Source organism: Euleptes europaea, chromosome 6, assembly GCF_029931775.1.
Source record: "Euleptes europaea isolate rEulEur1 chromosome 6, rEulEur1.hap1, whole genome shotgun sequence".
Classification (NCBI taxonomy): Eukaryota; Metazoa; Chordata; class Lepidosauria; order Squamata; family Sphaerodactylidae; genus Euleptes; species Euleptes europaea.
Window position 1 is genome coordinate 92,009,416 of NC_079317.1, and position 17,924 is coordinate 92,027,339.

The 17,924-nt window shown below is 42.0% G+C and overlaps 1 protein-coding gene across 2 annotated transcripts; it reads right to left on the bottom strand.

Moving 5' to 3' along the window:
• Positions 1-2,203: 2,203 nt before the first annotated feature.
• On the bottom strand, positions 2,204-15,881 carry TNNT3 (troponin T3, fast skeletal type). 2 transcript variants are annotated; one of them, XM_056852145.1, is made up of 8 exons: positions 15,822-15,881; positions 15,473-15,589; positions 14,755-14,832; positions 14,424-14,537; positions 12,551-12,660; positions 11,273-11,363; positions 7,369-7,409; positions 2,204-2,607 (listed from the first exon to the last, which is right to left on the bottom strand). In XM_056852145.1, the coding sequence occupies exons 1-8, from the start codon at positions 15,864-15,866 to the stop codon at positions 2,559-2,561; spliced, it is 645 nt and encodes a 214-aa protein (XP_056708123.1). In that variant the 5' UTR covers positions 15,867-15,881; the 3' UTR covers positions 2,204-2,558. The 2 variants fall into 2 exon arrangements, with proteins under 2 accessions (XP_056708123.1, XP_056708122.1); XM_056852144.1 differs by lacking the exon at positions 7,369-7,409 and adding an exon at positions 9,753-9,793.
• Positions 15,882-17,924: the final 2,043 nt, after the last annotated feature.

Genomic DNA, 17,924 nt, shown 5'->3' on the forward strand with positions numbered 1-17,924 from the left:
ATCGTATTTTGGTCACATTATGAGAAGACAAGAGTCGCTAGAAAAGACAGTCATGCTAGGAAAAGTTGAAGGCAGCAGAAAAAGAAGAAGACCCAACAAGAGATGGATTGACTCAATAAAGGAAGCCACAGCCCTCAATTTGCAAGATCTGAGCAAGGCTGTCAAAGATAGGACATTTTGGAGGACACTGATTCATAGGGTTGCCATGAGTCGGAAGCGACTTGACAGCACTTAACACACAACACACACATATGATCTTACATTGTATTTAAACTGTATGTTTGTAATAGTATTCTCACATGTATTATATGCTCTGCAGTCACTTTTGTATGTGCTAAGGTGCACTGTATCTGTGTAATTTTCACAATACACTTATTTTTAATGTTACACCATCTAATACTTTTGTATTTTGTTTTGTTTGTCTTTGCAGAGGTTTCCCTTTTATCCTTTTCCTTGCTTCTGTTTCTGAGACTTTATTTGCATGTACAGCAGAATGAGATGGTAGTAAAGTGGCAGAATAGATTTTGGATTACAAGTGAGGGATTATGTGTGTGTTTTTAAAGCCCCACTGTGCATTTTATTTCAGGGTTTGGACTTAACAAACCCTTCACATTTCATTTTTCAGGTTTTTCTCTCTCCTGGCAGAAGGCAGGCAGGAAAGGGTCAGTTGCTCCCAAGCATCACCCAAGTACCAACTATCAAAGTTATGGAAATGCCAAAGGCCATCCTGGCCAGACACAATGGTGAACTCATACCTTAGCTAGAGGTCACCTAGAAGGTCACAGAGACTTGGGGGCGCAAGGGGTTTGATTGTTTTTTTCCTGCAGATTGCATAACATTTGGCCACCTTAAAGGTGGTTTCCTTAGAGACATCTGAAAGGAGAAGGGACATATAAAATTTGTCTGATCTACCTGGAAAATTGGATAGAGTTGGGGAGATGTATAAGGAATGAATGTCCTTATAAAATGTACAATACAACAGCACATGTGTAGCTGTTTCAGCCACTTTTGATTGGCAAGGACAAACACGGTGAGAACAGGGGATGTGAGTCTATCTCCCTACTAGAAGAGCTAAAGGTAAATCATTAAAGTGGGCCAAGGTAAAGGCTCTTTGATAATTAGGGAATTCTAAGGCATAACGGGGGAGGGAAGGCAGCATGGTATGGGCCAATCTTGTCAGATCTCAGAAGCTAAGCAAGGTCAGTACTTGGAAGGGAGACATTGAGACTGACTTAGAATCATAGAGTTGGAAGAGACCATGGCCAAGTCCAACCCCCTGCACAATGCAGGAAATTCACAACTACGGTAGCTCCCCCCTCCACACCCCTAGTGACCAGAAGATGGCCAAGATGCCCTCCCTCTCATCATCTGCCTAAGGTCACAGAATCAGCATTGCTGACAGATGGCCATCTAACCTCTTCTTAAAAACCTCCAGGGAAGGAGAGCTTACCACCTCCCGAGGAAGCCTGTTCCACTGAGGAACTGCTCTAACTGTTAGAAAATTCTTCCTAATGTCTAGACGGAAACTCTTTTGATTTAATTTCAACCCGTTGGTTCTGATACGACCTTCTTGAGCAACAAAAAACAACTCGGCACCCTCCTCTATACGACAGCCCTTCAAGTACTTGAACATGGTTATCATATCCCCTCTCAGTCTTCTCCTCTTCAGGCTAAACATACCCAGCTCCTTCAACCTTTCCTCATAGGACTTGGTCTCCAGACCCCTCACCATCTTTGTTGCCCTTCTCTGGACCCGTTCCAGCTTGTCTACATCTTTCTTAAATTGTGGTGCCCAAAACTGAACACAGTACTCTAGTTGAGGTCTAACCAGAGCAGAGTAAAGCGATACCATCACTTCACGTGATCTGGACACTATACTTCTGTTGATGCAGCCCAAGACTGCATTTGCCTTTTTAGTTACAGCATCACACTGCTGATTCATGTTCAGTGTTTGGTCTACTAAGACCCCAAGATCCTTTTCACACACACTACTGCTCAAACAAGTCTCCCCCCCCCCATTCTATAATTATGCATTTGATTTTTCCTACCTAAATGCAAAACTTTACTTCTGAGTAAATGCACTGTGATGTTTTAATATTGTGTGGTTTTCCCTAGGTGTTTGGACCAATTATAAGAAGGAAAATGGCTACTTTCTATCAGGTATTTGGACCAATTAAAAGAAGGAAAATGGCTAGTCGCAAGCTGTATGGCTGAATTATATTATCGGTCACACTTTATTTACAAAACCAAGAGACTCATACACTGCAATCTACAGGGCAGCGTAGGGCTGGTATCAGGAAAATGAAGGACACACACAGCAGATAGTCAGAGGTATCAGCAAGGAGTCATCTCCATTCCAGGTCAGCTGGCTCCCTTTCGATTCCGGAAGAGGTGGGAGCTCTTGAAAATAAGCAGTAAGCATCCAGGCTGATGTTGCAACTATGGTTTTGCTCAGGCAAGGGAACGGAATTCATGTTTAAAGAAGGAAAAGGAGGCCAGCAATGCTTAGCCATGCCGCCGCTGATGATTCTGCCTGCAGACAGATGTCTTTTGGATCTCTATTTCCAGCGCCCTCCAACTTTGCCCTTGGCGCCAGCCTTCTTGCTGCTGTAATATAGAAAGGAGGAAAATGTCAGTGTGGGCTGCTGCAGTCACAACTTTTCCAATCCTTGTCCTTTTTATTTTGCCTTTTTTGTGTGTGAGAGAAGCTCCACATTGTTGTTGACAGTCACCAGAACTTCTCTACATATGGCTTCGGATGAATCTTAATCCTAGGGGTCTTTTGCCACTGGTACTGAGTGACTCCTTTAGGTCAAGATGGGTCTTCGCTATAGGGGATAAACTAAATAGTTTGGGACTTGCTCCGTCAGCACTTTTGCAAATGGGTATGGACCAAGCTAGACTCACTATAAATGAAAGAGTCAAAGATACCGAGTGTCAAACAGATCTCTTGAGAACCCCTTCATTTATAGCACCTCAACAATCCAGGTATATTCTAGCACCAGCTCCATATTTATACTCCCTGCAAAGGAACACACATAGGAGGGCCTATACACTGCCCAGATGTGCAGCCCTACCATCTGCCATATTAGAAGGGAGATTTAAGAAGATCCCCAGGGTGGAGAGACTTTGCCCGTGTAACACAGGGGAGCTGGAAACCATTGAGCATGAATTTTTGAGATGTCCTCTCTACAAGTCAGCCCGTTTCAATATTATTGCCCCTTTGATTAGGGAAATGGGCTCTGGTGATGAGGGTGAATGGACCCAAAGGTTTCTGCTGGGAGACAGCTCACCAATCACCACCCAGGTTGCAGAATATTGTGTTACGTCGCCTTAATGTACATCCTTAATCTGTGGAATTGTAAAATTGAGTGATTCCTAATTTTGTTGGCCTTGGTTGTAAACATCTACTCTGTATGGTCAGTTTCTGTTTTACCTGTTTTATCTGGCATACTAGCCGCAAATAAAATTTATTTATTATGTATTTACAGTCACCAGAACAGGCAAAATTGTGTCCCTTCAACCGGGTGCATCATCATTAGAACCAATAAACCATAGTTCAAATAAATCTTTTTTTCAGAGTCAGTTGCAGCTTTCATTTAAGCAAGTGGCCAACTGACAGGTGTGGGTCAAATCTGGCCCCTGAAGTAAAAGTATCTCACTCCAAGAGACCCTAAACATATGTGGCTGTCTCCACGTTGTTAAAAAAAATTGCCCACAGTTTCATTTAGATATAAAATAAATAGTTGTAAGAATTAAATGTTCCATGCTTTGATTTTATCTCTCTCTTTTTATGTAGGTTCCTGGCTATTTCCAAGTATATGCACTCCACAACTGGAAAGCACTTGTGGTTAGGTAGTGCCAGTTTTATTATACAACCTGATATAATTATTGTGCAACAAAACAGGCCACTATGTAAAGAACTGAGTGACCCTCAAGAATCCAGAACTCACCCATCCTTAATTTTAACCACAAAGAGCAACAATGTACAGAAATTGGTCTAAATGCTCAAACATTATGTTTGGTTCATATCTAATGGACCCATGGTTTTTCACAAAGCACTTTCCCTCAGAACCGCAAATATACATTTAATCTTCACTGGTCTCGATCATCCAGTTTCCTAAGGATGAGGGAAACAGTTCCCCATATGGTCCTGCTGAGAAGGTTCAAATAATTTCCAAATCATTCATTTTGCATGCATGAAGCAGCACTCAGAATGTGCATATGGACACTTACCATTCTGCTGAGAACTAGGTGCACAGGTGAGTTCCAGGTGAGTAAGTTAGTCTGGGGTTAGACTTTGAACTGTGGCAGTAAGAGGTTCCTCCTGCAATGCCTGTGCATTGCTCACGCCCAACCTTTCCATTTCAAGCACCCCCTGATAAAACTTATTCTTGAAGCGACTGAACTATTTGCACACAGTTGAACCCTGGGTGGTACTACAAGTAGCCCAGTAAGCTAACCTGGAGTAACCTGTTTTTTTTTTACGGTTTGGGGTTCAGAATGTATGCTCCTTAGGAAGCGTCCAGAGAAATACAAACTCATCCAACCTCCAAGCGAGGTGTTCATATACAACAGCAATAAGAAATATCTGTAATGCTTACATGATTGCCAGTGGATTTGTTCAGCAGTATGGGAGGATCTGCCATAGTGACATTCTCACACACATACACACACAAAACACACGGAGCGCATACTTTACCTGTTGGTTAACTCATAAGGATACTCTAGTCTGAAAACAAACCTTGTACATGAGAGACAAGTGCTTGTCATCTGTTTTTGTTTTTTCCAGATAACAGACTCCTAGCACCCCAGTCCTAGATATCGGTGCTGCCATATTTGCATGCAGTCAGGACCGGTGCTACAATTAGGTGAAAGAGGCGGTCGCCTAGGGCGCAGAACTGGTCCGAGGGGCAGAGTTTCTAAACAAATTAGTTTCTTGGAAAAAATGCAACTGACAATTTATATTTTTGTTAATTTTAAGATAAGCGCCACAACAGCGCTATGGAACAGAATTAATTATAACATCTTATAAAACATTTTGTGCTTTTGTTTTTTCTACAAGACAACTGTTTTCAAAATTGGTTAGCAGTGCGGGGCACAAGTAGTTAGCCTTGCCTAGGGCTCAAAAATGACTGGCGCCAGCCCTGCATGCAGTGCCCACATAGCAAACACTTTTTACTGTGACAGTGCAATGATGCAGGAGACAAAGAAGCACCGAGTGCTTCTTTGCTGGCAAAGCAAGGATTAGGACCATTTCCCACCCAGGAGAGCTTTCCTGTGGATTGGAACCCCCAGTGTCACAGCAGGAGCCAGTGCAGCCCAGCAGCAGGGCTTCCGGGTGGCAGCTTTACCCACATTTCCCCAGCTCCTCTCCCCACGGTGGGCACCCCCCTACACAATGAGATGGGGTTCCAGAGGTGCAGCAAAACACTGCAGCAAAGCAGGTTTCTGAAAGATTGCAGAACAACCAGCCGATACATGGAATCGCTGCAATGCTGTGGGGAAGCAAGGGGTAGGGGGACACTTCCCAACCAGGGCCGGCGCTACCATTAGGCGAACTAGGCGGTCGCCTAGGGCGCAGAGCTCAGAGGGGCACAGAACTGGCCTGAGGGGCACAGTTTAAAACAGATTAGTTTCTTGGGGGGGGGGATGAAACTGACAATTTATATATATTTTTAATTTTAAGATAAGTACCACAACCGTGCTATGGAATATAATTAATTATAACGTCTTATCAAAAGTTTTGTGCTTTTATTTTTCAACAAGACATCTGTTTTGATGACACATATATGCCATCTCTGCCCAAGCAGAGTTCAAAAAATGTGTAACTTGGATAAAAATGCTAGTAAATGTTGGTATTGTGATTCAGCTGGTGCAGATTTTCTACACATGTGGTGGAGCTGCAGTAGAGCCCAAACATATTGGAGGAAAGTGATTTAAATCATATCCAACGGACTTGAAATTGTTATTCCAGTAAAACCAGAAACAATTTTATTAAATTATTTTCCAGCCAAACCAAAGGATATTCAAGTTATGTTTCTCCATATGTTAACAGCTGCTAAAACAAATTTTGTGAGAAACTGGAAAAGCAATAAATTCCCTGATTTAAATCATTGGCTCAACAGGGTTAAAGAAACCTATGCTTTAATTAAGCTGACATACTATAATAACGATAAAAATACCAACGAACTTGATGCTCGCTGGAATTCAACAATTTTAAGGATGGAGAAAGCATTCTAATGTGTAAATTGTAGAGAGGGAGTGATGTAATAATAGTGTATTATTTGATTTAGTGACAAATAGAGTATTATTTGATTTAGTGCTATGGGTATTTTAGTTATATTAGCGCTGTTTTGGTTTTTAAAATAATAACAATAATAATTTGTATCACCAGTATTTGATTTTTTTAAAGTAATGTTATATCTAGGGTTTTTTTCCTTTCTCTTTTATTGTAAGATTAAATGTTTCTAATAAATTTTTAAAAAAGACATCTGTTTTTGAAAACTGGTTAACAATGGGGGGACACAAGTAGTTAGCCTTGCCTAGGGCGCAAAAATGACTGGCACCGGCTGTTATGTACCGGCCCTGTTCCCAACAGCATTAAACCTGAGGCAAATCACCCACGTGGAAACAGCAAGGTGGCATAATATTCTATTGCAAGGGAAAGCCAGCGTATAATTTGTCCTTGCTTTTCAGGGTATAACTCAATGATCCCTATTCTTGAACCTCTGTATGACTCAATATCGGCTTGTGCAGGAAGAACAAGACAGCTGCATAAGTCCTCCAAGCTTCCTTTCTTCTCACACCTGCCCTCCGCCCGCACGTGCTTCTTATCTGACTACTCTGGCCTTTGTCTCTGATGTATAGAGGTTTCTCAATGACCACATGCAACAACGAAGACACGGAACAAAACAAGCAGGAAAGAATTTGAATTGGAGGGGATGGGAGTGAAATAAAAGGTCACGTAGCCAGCTGAAAAGAACCCATTGGCCCTGAACACATGGGCAACATGTGACAGTGGCAAACCTGGGTATTAGTGTTATTACATCCTGTTCCTTAGAATCTCAAAAACCGCCGAAAGGAGATCCTTGCGTTCGAAAACACAAGCCAGGGCAAAGAGCAGTATGGCTACAGGGTAGCCTTTCAGAGATTGTTGGAAGAGGAGCAGGTTCTTTCACATTATAGTCATGGATTCACTTCAGGTTCACCGATGTTTTCTAAAAGGAAGGGGGTGGCGTGGAATTTGCCCTGCCTTTTACCTCTTCCCAGGAAGAAAACATGCAGATAACAAGGCTGAAGTGGCTGCTACCATCACTGGAGCAGACTTTCCAGACTAGAGGCTGAGAAGGGGTTCTCGGTACTCACTGTTTCTGGGCCTGATCGATCCGGTTCCTGAGGGTGGTAATCTGCAAACAACATACATGACTACAGTTTTTAAAGTGATCTAGTTTCCCATGATGGAGGGAAGGTTTTTACCTTGTAGGAGTGCTGCTTCCTGCAGCTGAGATACGATTATAAAGTTGTCCTTAGGGGGGAAAGGTTAGAGACAAACACATTGCTAACTGGTAGGAAATTACCAGCAAATTTGGAGTTTTTGTGAACCACACAGTGGAAGAAATTCAGGGAAATGCTATCTACCACCTTCTCTTGATCATTTTCATGGGGACTATTTATATTAGAGGCATCCAATCAAACCGTGGACTGAATCAAGATTGAGAAATGTAAACTGACCTTTGTGAAAACTTCTGGAGATCTTCAGAGACTGAAAGGTAGTTTACTGCATTATGATTTTAAATTGGATCTATTAAAGTTCTGTTCCTGGAATAAGTTGACTATGCCCATTTCTTCAAAATCTAATGGTCCCCCCACTCCTAATCTTTGCTGGAGATTTACCAGCCAGTTAGCAAACATTGATTTGGAAGACGGAGATTGAGCTGTATTGATGAAAGCTAGAAATATAAAGGCTCCGAAGCTAGATAAACACTTGAATTTGCTTAGCAGAAATTAGTCCAGGGTTCCTTCTGTAGCCATATTGGAAGCATGAGGCTACATCAGCCTCTACTCTGTGGAACTCAAACATCTCAAACAAAGAGGATTTGGAGCAACCCTGCAATCCGCCAGCAATGTGCTTGCTTGAAATACACAGTACCATTGGCACCATTTCAACCTTGTCCGCCATCTTGAATTTGCAGGACCAAGCTTCTTCAATGGCAAACAAAACAAAAGAGACTCTGATACTGGAGGTAACGGGACAACATGAACAAGAAAGCTTAGCCGTCTGGTATACTTACTTGTGGATATTTGAAATGTGCCTTGTAGAAGTGAGTACTGCCAAGTTTAACTTTGCTAATCAGTTTAAACTCAATGACTGGGACTTACCTTCATTGCTAAACCTGCAGCAAGTTGCAAGCAACAGGCATGGCACTCCTACTCCTGAGTTTCAAAGGCAGAGAAGAATGTGGCAAGCACTGAAGAACATCACTGCTTTTATGTTTGTTTTCTTAGTAATTTTTTAAAAAACAACTTCTTATGAATTTTGCCCAGCTGCCTCATTTCACTAGCACAATATACTTGCATGGCCTTCATGTCAACAGCAATTTACATTCCCTCCATAACTCTATACAGAAAACATAGGCATGTCGGAATTGCCTTGTCTTCGCCTTTTGGAAACATTTCTGTTTAAATGAATATTATTTTTCTGTGACAGTGCAACCACTAGCTCCATGAAGAAGTTTCCTGCGATAACGGTCTGTTGCATAGGCCCCAATCAATTGCTCTTATCTATGGATTATAGCTTCCATTCTGTGTCTCTCTATTTTGCTGCCACCATCCAATTAACCTATACCAGCGGTTCCCAAACTGTGCTCCATGGAGCACTTAGTGCTCCGCGAAACATCTCCAAAGTGCTCCATGAAGAGATTGAAAAGAAAAATACTACCATCATTTGGTTTAGTACAGGGGTGGGGAACATCAGGCCTGGGGGCCGTTTAAGGTCATTTGGTCTGGCCCTTTGTGGCAGATCTCTAGCTCAGAAGGATCTAAAATTTGGTGATCCATACCCTCCCGCGGACAGGAATAGCCTCTATTCAAGGCGGATGTGAGTTTGTTTTGCCGAGAAAAGGAACATTTTTCCCCCCTTGCAGAAGAGTCGTTAGCTATGGAGCTGCTAGGACTGCCCAAGAAACTGTGTTAACCCTTTCCCACCCAGGCAATAGAGAAACGTATTGGTCAGCTAATTTTAAAGTTGATAATTTTGTATGGCCCGAGAATGATGTTATAAATTTCCAAATGGCCTTTGGTGGAAAAAAGGTTCCCCACCCCTGGTTTAGTATATTGGTACTAGGTGAAAATTAGTGCTCCATGACTAATTTCACTGACCTATACTAATGATTCCCAATGTGATGCCCATGGATTTCCTAGGGCCCATTTTGTGGTGGTGCTCACTTCCCCTTCTCAAAATTCTAACAGTACCCACAGTCACTACACGACAGGAGATCCCTGACTACAAGATGCCTGTATAACCGGTCTAGAAACGCAGCAGGTATACTCTTCAGTGAGTGCCTCCGCCTGCTCTGAATGTATGGAAGATAGGAAGGGCACACATTCTTACTCTTTGTGTCAGGAACTGAGTGCCAGCTTGCTGTACAGCTGCTTGAACCTGGAGAACCTGGAGTCTCAACATGCAAGAGGCTCATGCATGTAAACAGCCTTTGCTACTTTTGTCATGTGGGTGAAGCCTTTGTACTTACAACTTGGATATTGCCTCCACCCTGCAACGTAGGGATAAAATCTAAGAGAGATCAAGATAATTATATTGGCTTTGGGGTACTTCTCAAATCCAGATGTTTAGAATATGTTTTCAGATAAACAACCCCAAACGTTTTAAAGTAGTCAAAGCTCTAACCTATCTTGACTCATGAGCAAATTTCAAACAATTATCTGAACAAAATATTGTCGAAGGCTTTCACGGTCAGAGTTCATTGGTTCTTGTGGGTTATCCCACAAGATGCCTGCCACAGCTGCTGGCGAAACGACAGTAAAGAAAACACCAAGACCACGGTTACACAGCCCGGATAACCCACAAGAACCAATTATCTGAACATTAACATATTAGAAAAAGAAGAAGAGTTGGTTTTTATACCTTTCTTTTCTCTACCAAAAGGAGTCTCAAAGCAGCTTACAATCACCTTCCCCCACCCCCTCACAATAGGCACCTTGTGAGGTAGGTGAGGCTGATAGAGTTCTGAGAGAACTGTGACTAGCCGAAGGTAACCCAGCAGGCTGCATGTGGAGGAGTGGGGAATCAAACCCGGTTCTGCAGATTAGGGTCTACCGTTCATGGGGAGGAGCGGGGAATCAAACCCAGTTCTCCAGATTAGAGTCTGCTGCTCTTAACCACTATACCATGCTGGCTCTCAGGCAAATACTTTAAGATAGAGTTCATTTCCATTTGATCCATTACATCCCTTTAAGGTGCAGAGGCCATGTGTGGTGGGATAATGGAATTGGGCACATCCATCCCTCCACCACCATCCCTACTTTTCTCCACCCCCAGGTGCAGCTCACCTTACATGCATTGTGTGTAATATGTAGCACCTATGCACATTCATTCCTGTGTGCATAGACCCAAAACTGTGTGATTGGTTTGCAAGTTTTGGACAGTATGGAAAGTATGCAGACAGGCTGCTCTCTTATCCTATGGTAGAAGAGCAGGGGCCATGTTCACTGTTGGAAGATAAATGTCAAATACATTTCCCCTGAGATCAACTACACCATCTTTATCATAGCAGATAACACTTGGGATTAGGAAGACAGCCAATAGATGATGCTACCCTCTGTCTATATGAGTATAGCCAGAGGAGAGAGTATGGAGGCAGGGGAAATCACAATAGAATTCAGCACTGGATCCCTAGTTATTTCAGTCCTGTGCTGATCTTTCCATAGTGGTTCTTGGCTCCCTCTCTTGAATTCTGCGCTGGAAAATAAAATCATGAAATGAGACATCTTGTGAGTGAAGGCATATTACAACGAGACAGGCAAATAAATAGCTCTGAATGTTTGTTTTCTCCCATCAGGAACATCATGAGGAAATACATTTTCATCTCTTGCTGGAAAGAACTGGACATTTAAATCCTACTGATAAGTAGACCATACGGTAATAGGGTTTTTATGGTCCTGAGAACATTCCTTCCACGAGAGGACAAAAAGCCATTTCACCTGGGGATTGCTGGTAAAAAGAATTGTAACTAAGATCTATTTTTCTACTCACATCATATTTTTGTCGCTTCATCTTCTCTAAAAATTCATACTTCTCAGTTTCCAGGCTATATAACCAATCCCACAGTTCCTTGGCCTTTTCCCTGTGTATTGGAGAAGAAGAAGAAAGATGCAGGAATAACTGAAATTCCATACATCACCCATTCTGTAGACATCATAGCACTTGTAGCCATATTGCTAAGGCTGCATATACGGTACTGAAGGTTTCCACACATACTCAAAATACCTTTGAGACCATCTAGAAGAGGTTGTTAACTACCAGTTCATATAAACTAAGGTATACTGGGAAGGGGCCGTGGCTCAGTGGTAGAGCCTCTGCTTGGCATGCAGAAGGTCCCAGCTTCAATCCCTGGTATCTCCAGTTAAAGGGACTAGGCAAGTAGGTGATGTGAAAGACCTCTACCTGAGACCTTGGAGAGCCGCTGCCAGTCTGAGTAGGCAATACTGACCTCGATGGACCAAGGGTCTGATTCAGTATAAGGCAGCTTCATGTGTTCATGTGTTTAAGACAATGATAGGGGGCTGTTTAAGAAGCACTGTGAATACTGACAATTAGGTTTTTATAAAAATAGGAGTTCTGCAATACTTATGGCTTCCCTTTCCCAACCTTCTCACCTATTTTGCTTTGTACCTAAAAAACATTTAGGTCATATTCACAAGTGACAGATTCCCCCCACACACACACGCACACACATCTGTAATTCAAAATCTCATTTTCACCTTTTACAAAGCAATTTTACAGAAATTGGAGGGGAAAATGTAGGGAAATTGAAAACCTAATGCTTATGCTGTGGAACAAATACCTAGCCATCGGCATAGTGAAACATCATTAATCACTGAATGGTAGTCAAAATCTGTCTCTCATAGGTGAGCTTGAATGCAACACAAAAATTCACACAAAAGTAGACACTTTTATGTTCCACTGGAAATCCAGGGCCACGACCCAGAGGAAGGCAATGGCAAACCACCTCTGAATATCTCTTACTGTAAAAACCCCATGAGGTCACCATAACTCAGATGTGACTCCAGGCCAAAAACAAAAAAAGATCCTTCATCTCTGCATCTTAGCCAAAAGCAGATGATCTTACAAGAATAAGATCTTACAAGAAATTCTCCCACAAACTGCTTCAGCTGGAAAAAAGAACTCAAGGCAGGAAGAACGAACTGCTTTTTCTGGGATTAGTGCTCAGTTCTGGCATACATGATTTCCCCCCTCTCATCTTACCTGAAGCAAACATCTGATTTAAAAATGGGGGAAATGGCATTTTACCTCAGTTTGTCTTCATTAAGGTGGTCGATGTTTAGGGGTTTGCGCCTATCTGCCAGCACTTTCTTCTTCATTTCCCTAGCAGTTTGTTTCTTTCCTCTCTTCTGATCAGCCTGTTAAAGAAACGGTATTTTCAGAATATCACAAGATACACCTCTGTGTAAATTAATTGAAGAAAACATTGCGGTCCCTTGGAAGAGAGAGCTAAAACTTGGCATGTCCCAGATCAACAGTTTTCATCTCATGAGGGAAGCTTTCACTAGCAGAGAAACAAGCAACAGGTAAGGAAAGTACATGTTCTTTCCTTCTTCTTTTTAACTTCCGTTTTCGTTTGTATCGAATATAAATCTAATTAAGAAATTACAACCTGTTCTCTAGCTACATGTACAAAATTATTTTTTAAATTATTCTGACAACTAAAAAATCAGACTTTTCTCTATCCTACCTAACATTCCTATTCTTCTACTCTTCAAACCCCCAAATCATCAATTTGTTCTTTTCCGTATTATGCGAAAAGTCCATAAAGGGTGTCCAATTTTCCACAAACTTAGATAAGTTATTTTCTCTGATCAAAGCAGTCAGTTTGGCCATTTCTGCTCATTCTAACATCTTAACAAGCCAGTCTTCTATTGTAGGTATATATGGATGTTTCCATTTTTGCGCATATAATATTCTTGCTGCTGAAATCATATATAAGAGCAAACATCTATATTTTTTTCCAACTGACAAAAGATACATTTCTGGTTTCGTTTATATATTAACCGTCAAAATCTTCTGTATTATAGAGTGTAATTGTGACCAATTTTTTTTGACTTTCCTGTTGTATTTCTTGATGGCCAACTCACTCACATGTTCCCCTTTGTACCTCAGCATAGGAAAGACTGTGCCTGAACTTTAAAAAAAATGGTTATTACTGAAGCATTATTGAAGCAAGATTTTTGGGAACTGTATCAAAGGTGTTTTGCTTCCATAGGGTCTCTCACAACGGGATTGCTTGACCCTTCTCCTTCTTTCCCTGAACTTTTTCTTCCCAAGTACAGTAGACGCTTCCAGATCAATAAGGGTATAAAGCTACACACTTGATGTTAGCAAAAAAAATGGTTAGTCAACGACTTATAGACATCGAATTGCAGAATGAGAGGGCCCTTCTTCCAAGACCATACAGACTACTAAAGAGTTGGGAGGTATTCTCTTCGGCTCCTTATCTGACCTCCGTTGCTTTTCCGATGGGCTTTTTCAAGAGCTCGTTTTAACGCCTTTCTGTCGGCCTTGCTGACGAGGAGATTCCAGCATTTACCTCTGGAGTCTAGGTCGTGCCCTTGTAACTCTGATGTTGAGACAATTACCCATATTTCATTGTATTGTGAATTTTATCAGGATGTCAGAAATAGGCTGATTTTGCCCTGTAATCCTGGCTCTGTATTGATCAATTGTAACAACATTTATCTGCTGGTCAAATGATCATAAATAAACTGAACTGAACTGAACACTTTATGTCAATGGGCGTAGAAGGATGTAATTCTGTTTATGGGTTTTTGTCACTTGGGGAGGGTAGAATATTTGCTTTCTTAAATGTTCGCTATAGCACAACTGTCATAGCACATTATAAGAGAATATGTGAGAATATGCTGGGAAAATATGGGAAATTGTCAACAAACTTGCTGATGCCTATGAAGAAGAAAAACAAAGCCCCAAGAACTATTCCTTGAAACTAAAATTTCTTCCTTGGCTTTTTTCTTGAGAGCTGATTTCTATATAGTAATATGTTTCATAAACTTTTCGGGAAATGTAACTAAGGGAATTTTCGGATGAACAGCAATGCTTTAGTTCACTTTCCCTGTTCATGTTTCCTCATCCCATGTGTATATTTATTTACTTTAGCCAAATAGCTGCTGTAGGTAGCACCCATGGAGGAAAGAGCCTTCTTCTTCTTCATGTCATCTTCAATCCTTCTCTTGGCATCTTCTTCCTCCCTTCTTGCCTTCTCCTCCTGTGAAATGGACAAGAGAAATTGCCCAGCATTAGATGTGGGAATAACCTGTGTGGAATAAAAAAAATCTCCAACCAGAAAGGGTTTTTTTTTGGGGGGGGGGAGACTGTGGAGTGGGGAAAAAGTATTAGAAAAATGGCCTAAAGCATTCTGCATAGCTTAACAATGCAACCTGCTCTTACATGGAAATGAAGTGACAAAATGTGGACAGACTTACAGCAACCCTGGCCTGACGCTCTTTTTCCTTCTCAGCGCGGATTCTTTGCTGATCAGCCCTTTCAGTTCTACGCTTCTCCTGTCCATTGAACATGAAGGGGGGAAAAAAAGCAGTGAGCTGAGGCTGTATACTTGCTGATAGGCATTATTTAAGCACTTTTGTCCTATCTGATCATCTGATTGAAGAAATTACTATTGAGATTGCATAGTCCAATCCTCTAATTGGTTCATGAGTCTGAACCAATGACCAATTTTTCTTGAAGTGAGCTATCTTACCAGGTCTGGCCTGATTATTTGTGACATCTTGCAAGTGGCAGGAAGATGCCACTTTTACCCTGTATCAGATGTGGAGTAATAACAGTTTGGGGTATTTGTTCAAGAACACTTGCAATTAATCTGGTGGATGGTTAAAACATCATCTTTCTCTGAAGACAAATGAAACTACAAAATGCATTTCTACTCAGCTGGGTTGATTTCTTTAGAGCTAGTTCAAGGATCAACCTCACCCACCCCCCAATGATCCAAAATAGCAACGGCTGAAACAGTGTTGCATGGTATCCATTGAACATTATGACAATGAAGATGTGACCACTCTTAAAGATTCTATTTTCATCCTCTTTTTGTCAAAGAGAAGGGATAATGCATTTAGATTTAGTTCTGAAACTACATGTTATCCTTCTGGAGAAGACAGTTGTGGAGACCATATTACTGAGACTCACGATTCTCTCTTTGAGGCTCATCAGCTCCTCCTCTTCTTTCTTCCGTGCTTCAAAGTGACTATCAATCAAGGCTTGAAGCTCAATTAAGTCTTTGTTCTGCCTCTTCTTTTGGATGTCCTGGAGAAAGAGGAGAAAGATGTTATGGTGGTTGTAACAACAAACAATGATAATCTATTGGCTATATAGATCCTTTTATATCACCATTTATTAAAAGTCCCAAACACTTATTTCCTTGTGTGGCCCTTGATGAGGGAATGTGTGGATATTTTAACTGTCTTGGCTGAAATATTTTGAAAGTTTAGAGAGATCCAGTGATTCTATATAATTGATAAGAGCCAATGATACTTACATCAAAGTCTACTTTCTCCCCCTCTGGGATTTTAGGTGCCGTCATCCTACACAAGTGATAGAAAGATAAAGAAAGACATAAAAGCTCCCGTGGTAAATGTTCTCACAACTGAGAATGATAATGCTGTTCACAAGAAAGCATACTTAAGCCAAATTGATTTAACACCCATTAGGAAAAATATATTATGACTGCTTTGATCTAGGATGCCAAACTCAAATAGGTTGAAAAACCAAATTCTCCTCCCATCAGATGGTTAAATGTGACAGCCATGTGTTTTTTTCACTGAAACATCAAATTTATCTTGGACATTAAATGGGGAAAAAATAAAAATTGTGCTGCAGTTCTGACAAAACATCTCTTGAAGATTTATAAGATGAATGCAACAGCAAAGAGTTGGATCATCTGCTCTACGGGGCATGCTCTACAGGCCATGGTATTCCCAGCACAGAAGATGGATTCTTTTAGGTTTGGGGTATTGGGAAGGGTACTGAGGGATGCCATGGTGATCTCTCAAATAGAGTTGTGAGGTGCCCGCTGGTGGCGGGCAAACCCCCAGCAATTTACCCCTCTGCCCACCAAGCACCTGAGGGTCGGCGGGCAAACATGCACGTGCGCGTGCATACCGTGCACGTCACTTCCGGTTTAGAACCAAAAGTTCCGCCTCGTGAGGGTCCTTATACCTTTTCGTTGGAGTGGTAAAGGGACGCTTTACCACTCAAACTAAGAGGTATAAGGCCCCTTGTGAGGCGGCACTTCCGGTTCTAAACCGGAAGTGACATGCGCGCATTCCCGACATCATGGCATTAGCCTCCCGCCGGAGGAGAGGGGGGACCTGGCAGCCCTACCCTAAAAGCCTGAGTGGGTCGTAAGACTTTATGCTGTGCACTTCTACCTTGTAAAGATAAGCTGGTCTACTGTGACATAATCCTCACAAGCAACTGATAAATCCTCACTTCATTTGCTATTAAACTTCATGCCTCAATAAACCAGACAGGCTCAAAGTTGTCATTGGCCTGGCCTGTTGTTCAGAAATGAACATAACGCCACCTGAGTCTGTATTAATATACGTGGCTCATTGATCCTCTAGCCCTTCTACTCACTCCCTGGCATGCTAACATGGTGTTGAGACTATCGTTCATAATGGTTTGGATCCACCGCTGAGGAAAAGGATTTCTTCCAGTAAAGCACAACTTTCTCACGTCCTCCCTCCTGCTGAAGTGCCAAATGACTTCTGAAATGCTGCTCTGGGAGACAAGGGACTACCAGGAACAGCATGAGGGAGGAATCAGAGATGTGAAGCAGGAGAATCAGTAAAAAGCACTCCCCTTCCATTAGAAGAAAACCTCTAATGGCTAGTAGCCTATGCTATCATGTACATAATGTATAGTTGTACTTAGTGCTAATCCCTTTCTGACTCCCTCTGTATCATGAAACCTCTTTTTTATTCAGCTCTCTGTATCAGCCTTCGTAGTGTTTTCCATACCTCCCTACATTCCTGCAACATCCTCTCTCCATCACCTTGTCCCTTCCCCCCACCAGATCCCTTCTCAAAGGCTGTTTTTGCACAAGTTCTGTCCAGCCCCCCCCCCCCGCAAAAAAAGTGCTTTGTTTTGTTTTAATTCTTTCCACCACCATCCATCTTTGTGGCTTATTAAGTCTGGCATCTTTGCTCACATTCACCAATCCATATCCTATGGAGCATGAATGGAGACACTTCTGCATATTTAAGTGCCTAGTACACTGTTGCCACTGTAAGAGTGGCTACGGATATTCTGAACGTATACTTCCAACTGGACGTGTGATGATTCTACATTCAGTTTGCTGCATTTCTCTGTCAACTCTAATGCTTCATACCCACCATCAAGGGCATGACAGAAGTGCAGCCAGCCAAATGTGGAAATTGCTTTGCACCTGGGTGTGGGGTTTTTTTGGGGGGAGGGGGTGCTGTCAAGTTGCAGGGTTTTCAAGACCAGAGGTGGTTTGCCATTACCTGCCTCTGAGTAGAGACCCAGGTATTCTTTGGTGGTCTCCCTTCCAAATACTGACCAGGGCCAACCCTGCTTAGCTTCTGTGATCTGACAAGGTTGGGCTAGCCTTGGCTAT

What these genes read in the sequence shown, in the direction of transcription:
- TNNT3 (XM_056852145.1), bottom strand. Translation starts at nt 15,866, where the DNA reads ATGACGGCACCTAAAATCCCAGAGGGGGAGAAAGTAGACTTTGAT. An exon ending in TGAGCCTCAAAGAGAGAATC is followed by an intron (nt 14,833 to 15,472) that starts GTGAGTCTCAGT and finishes TTCAATGGACAG; the next exon opens with GAGAAGCGTAGAACTGAAAG. An exon ending in TGAAGCGACAAAAATATGAT is followed by an intron (nt 7,410 to 11,272) that starts GTGAGTAGAAAA and finishes TGTTGTTTGCAG; the next exon opens with ATTACCACCCTCAGGAACCG.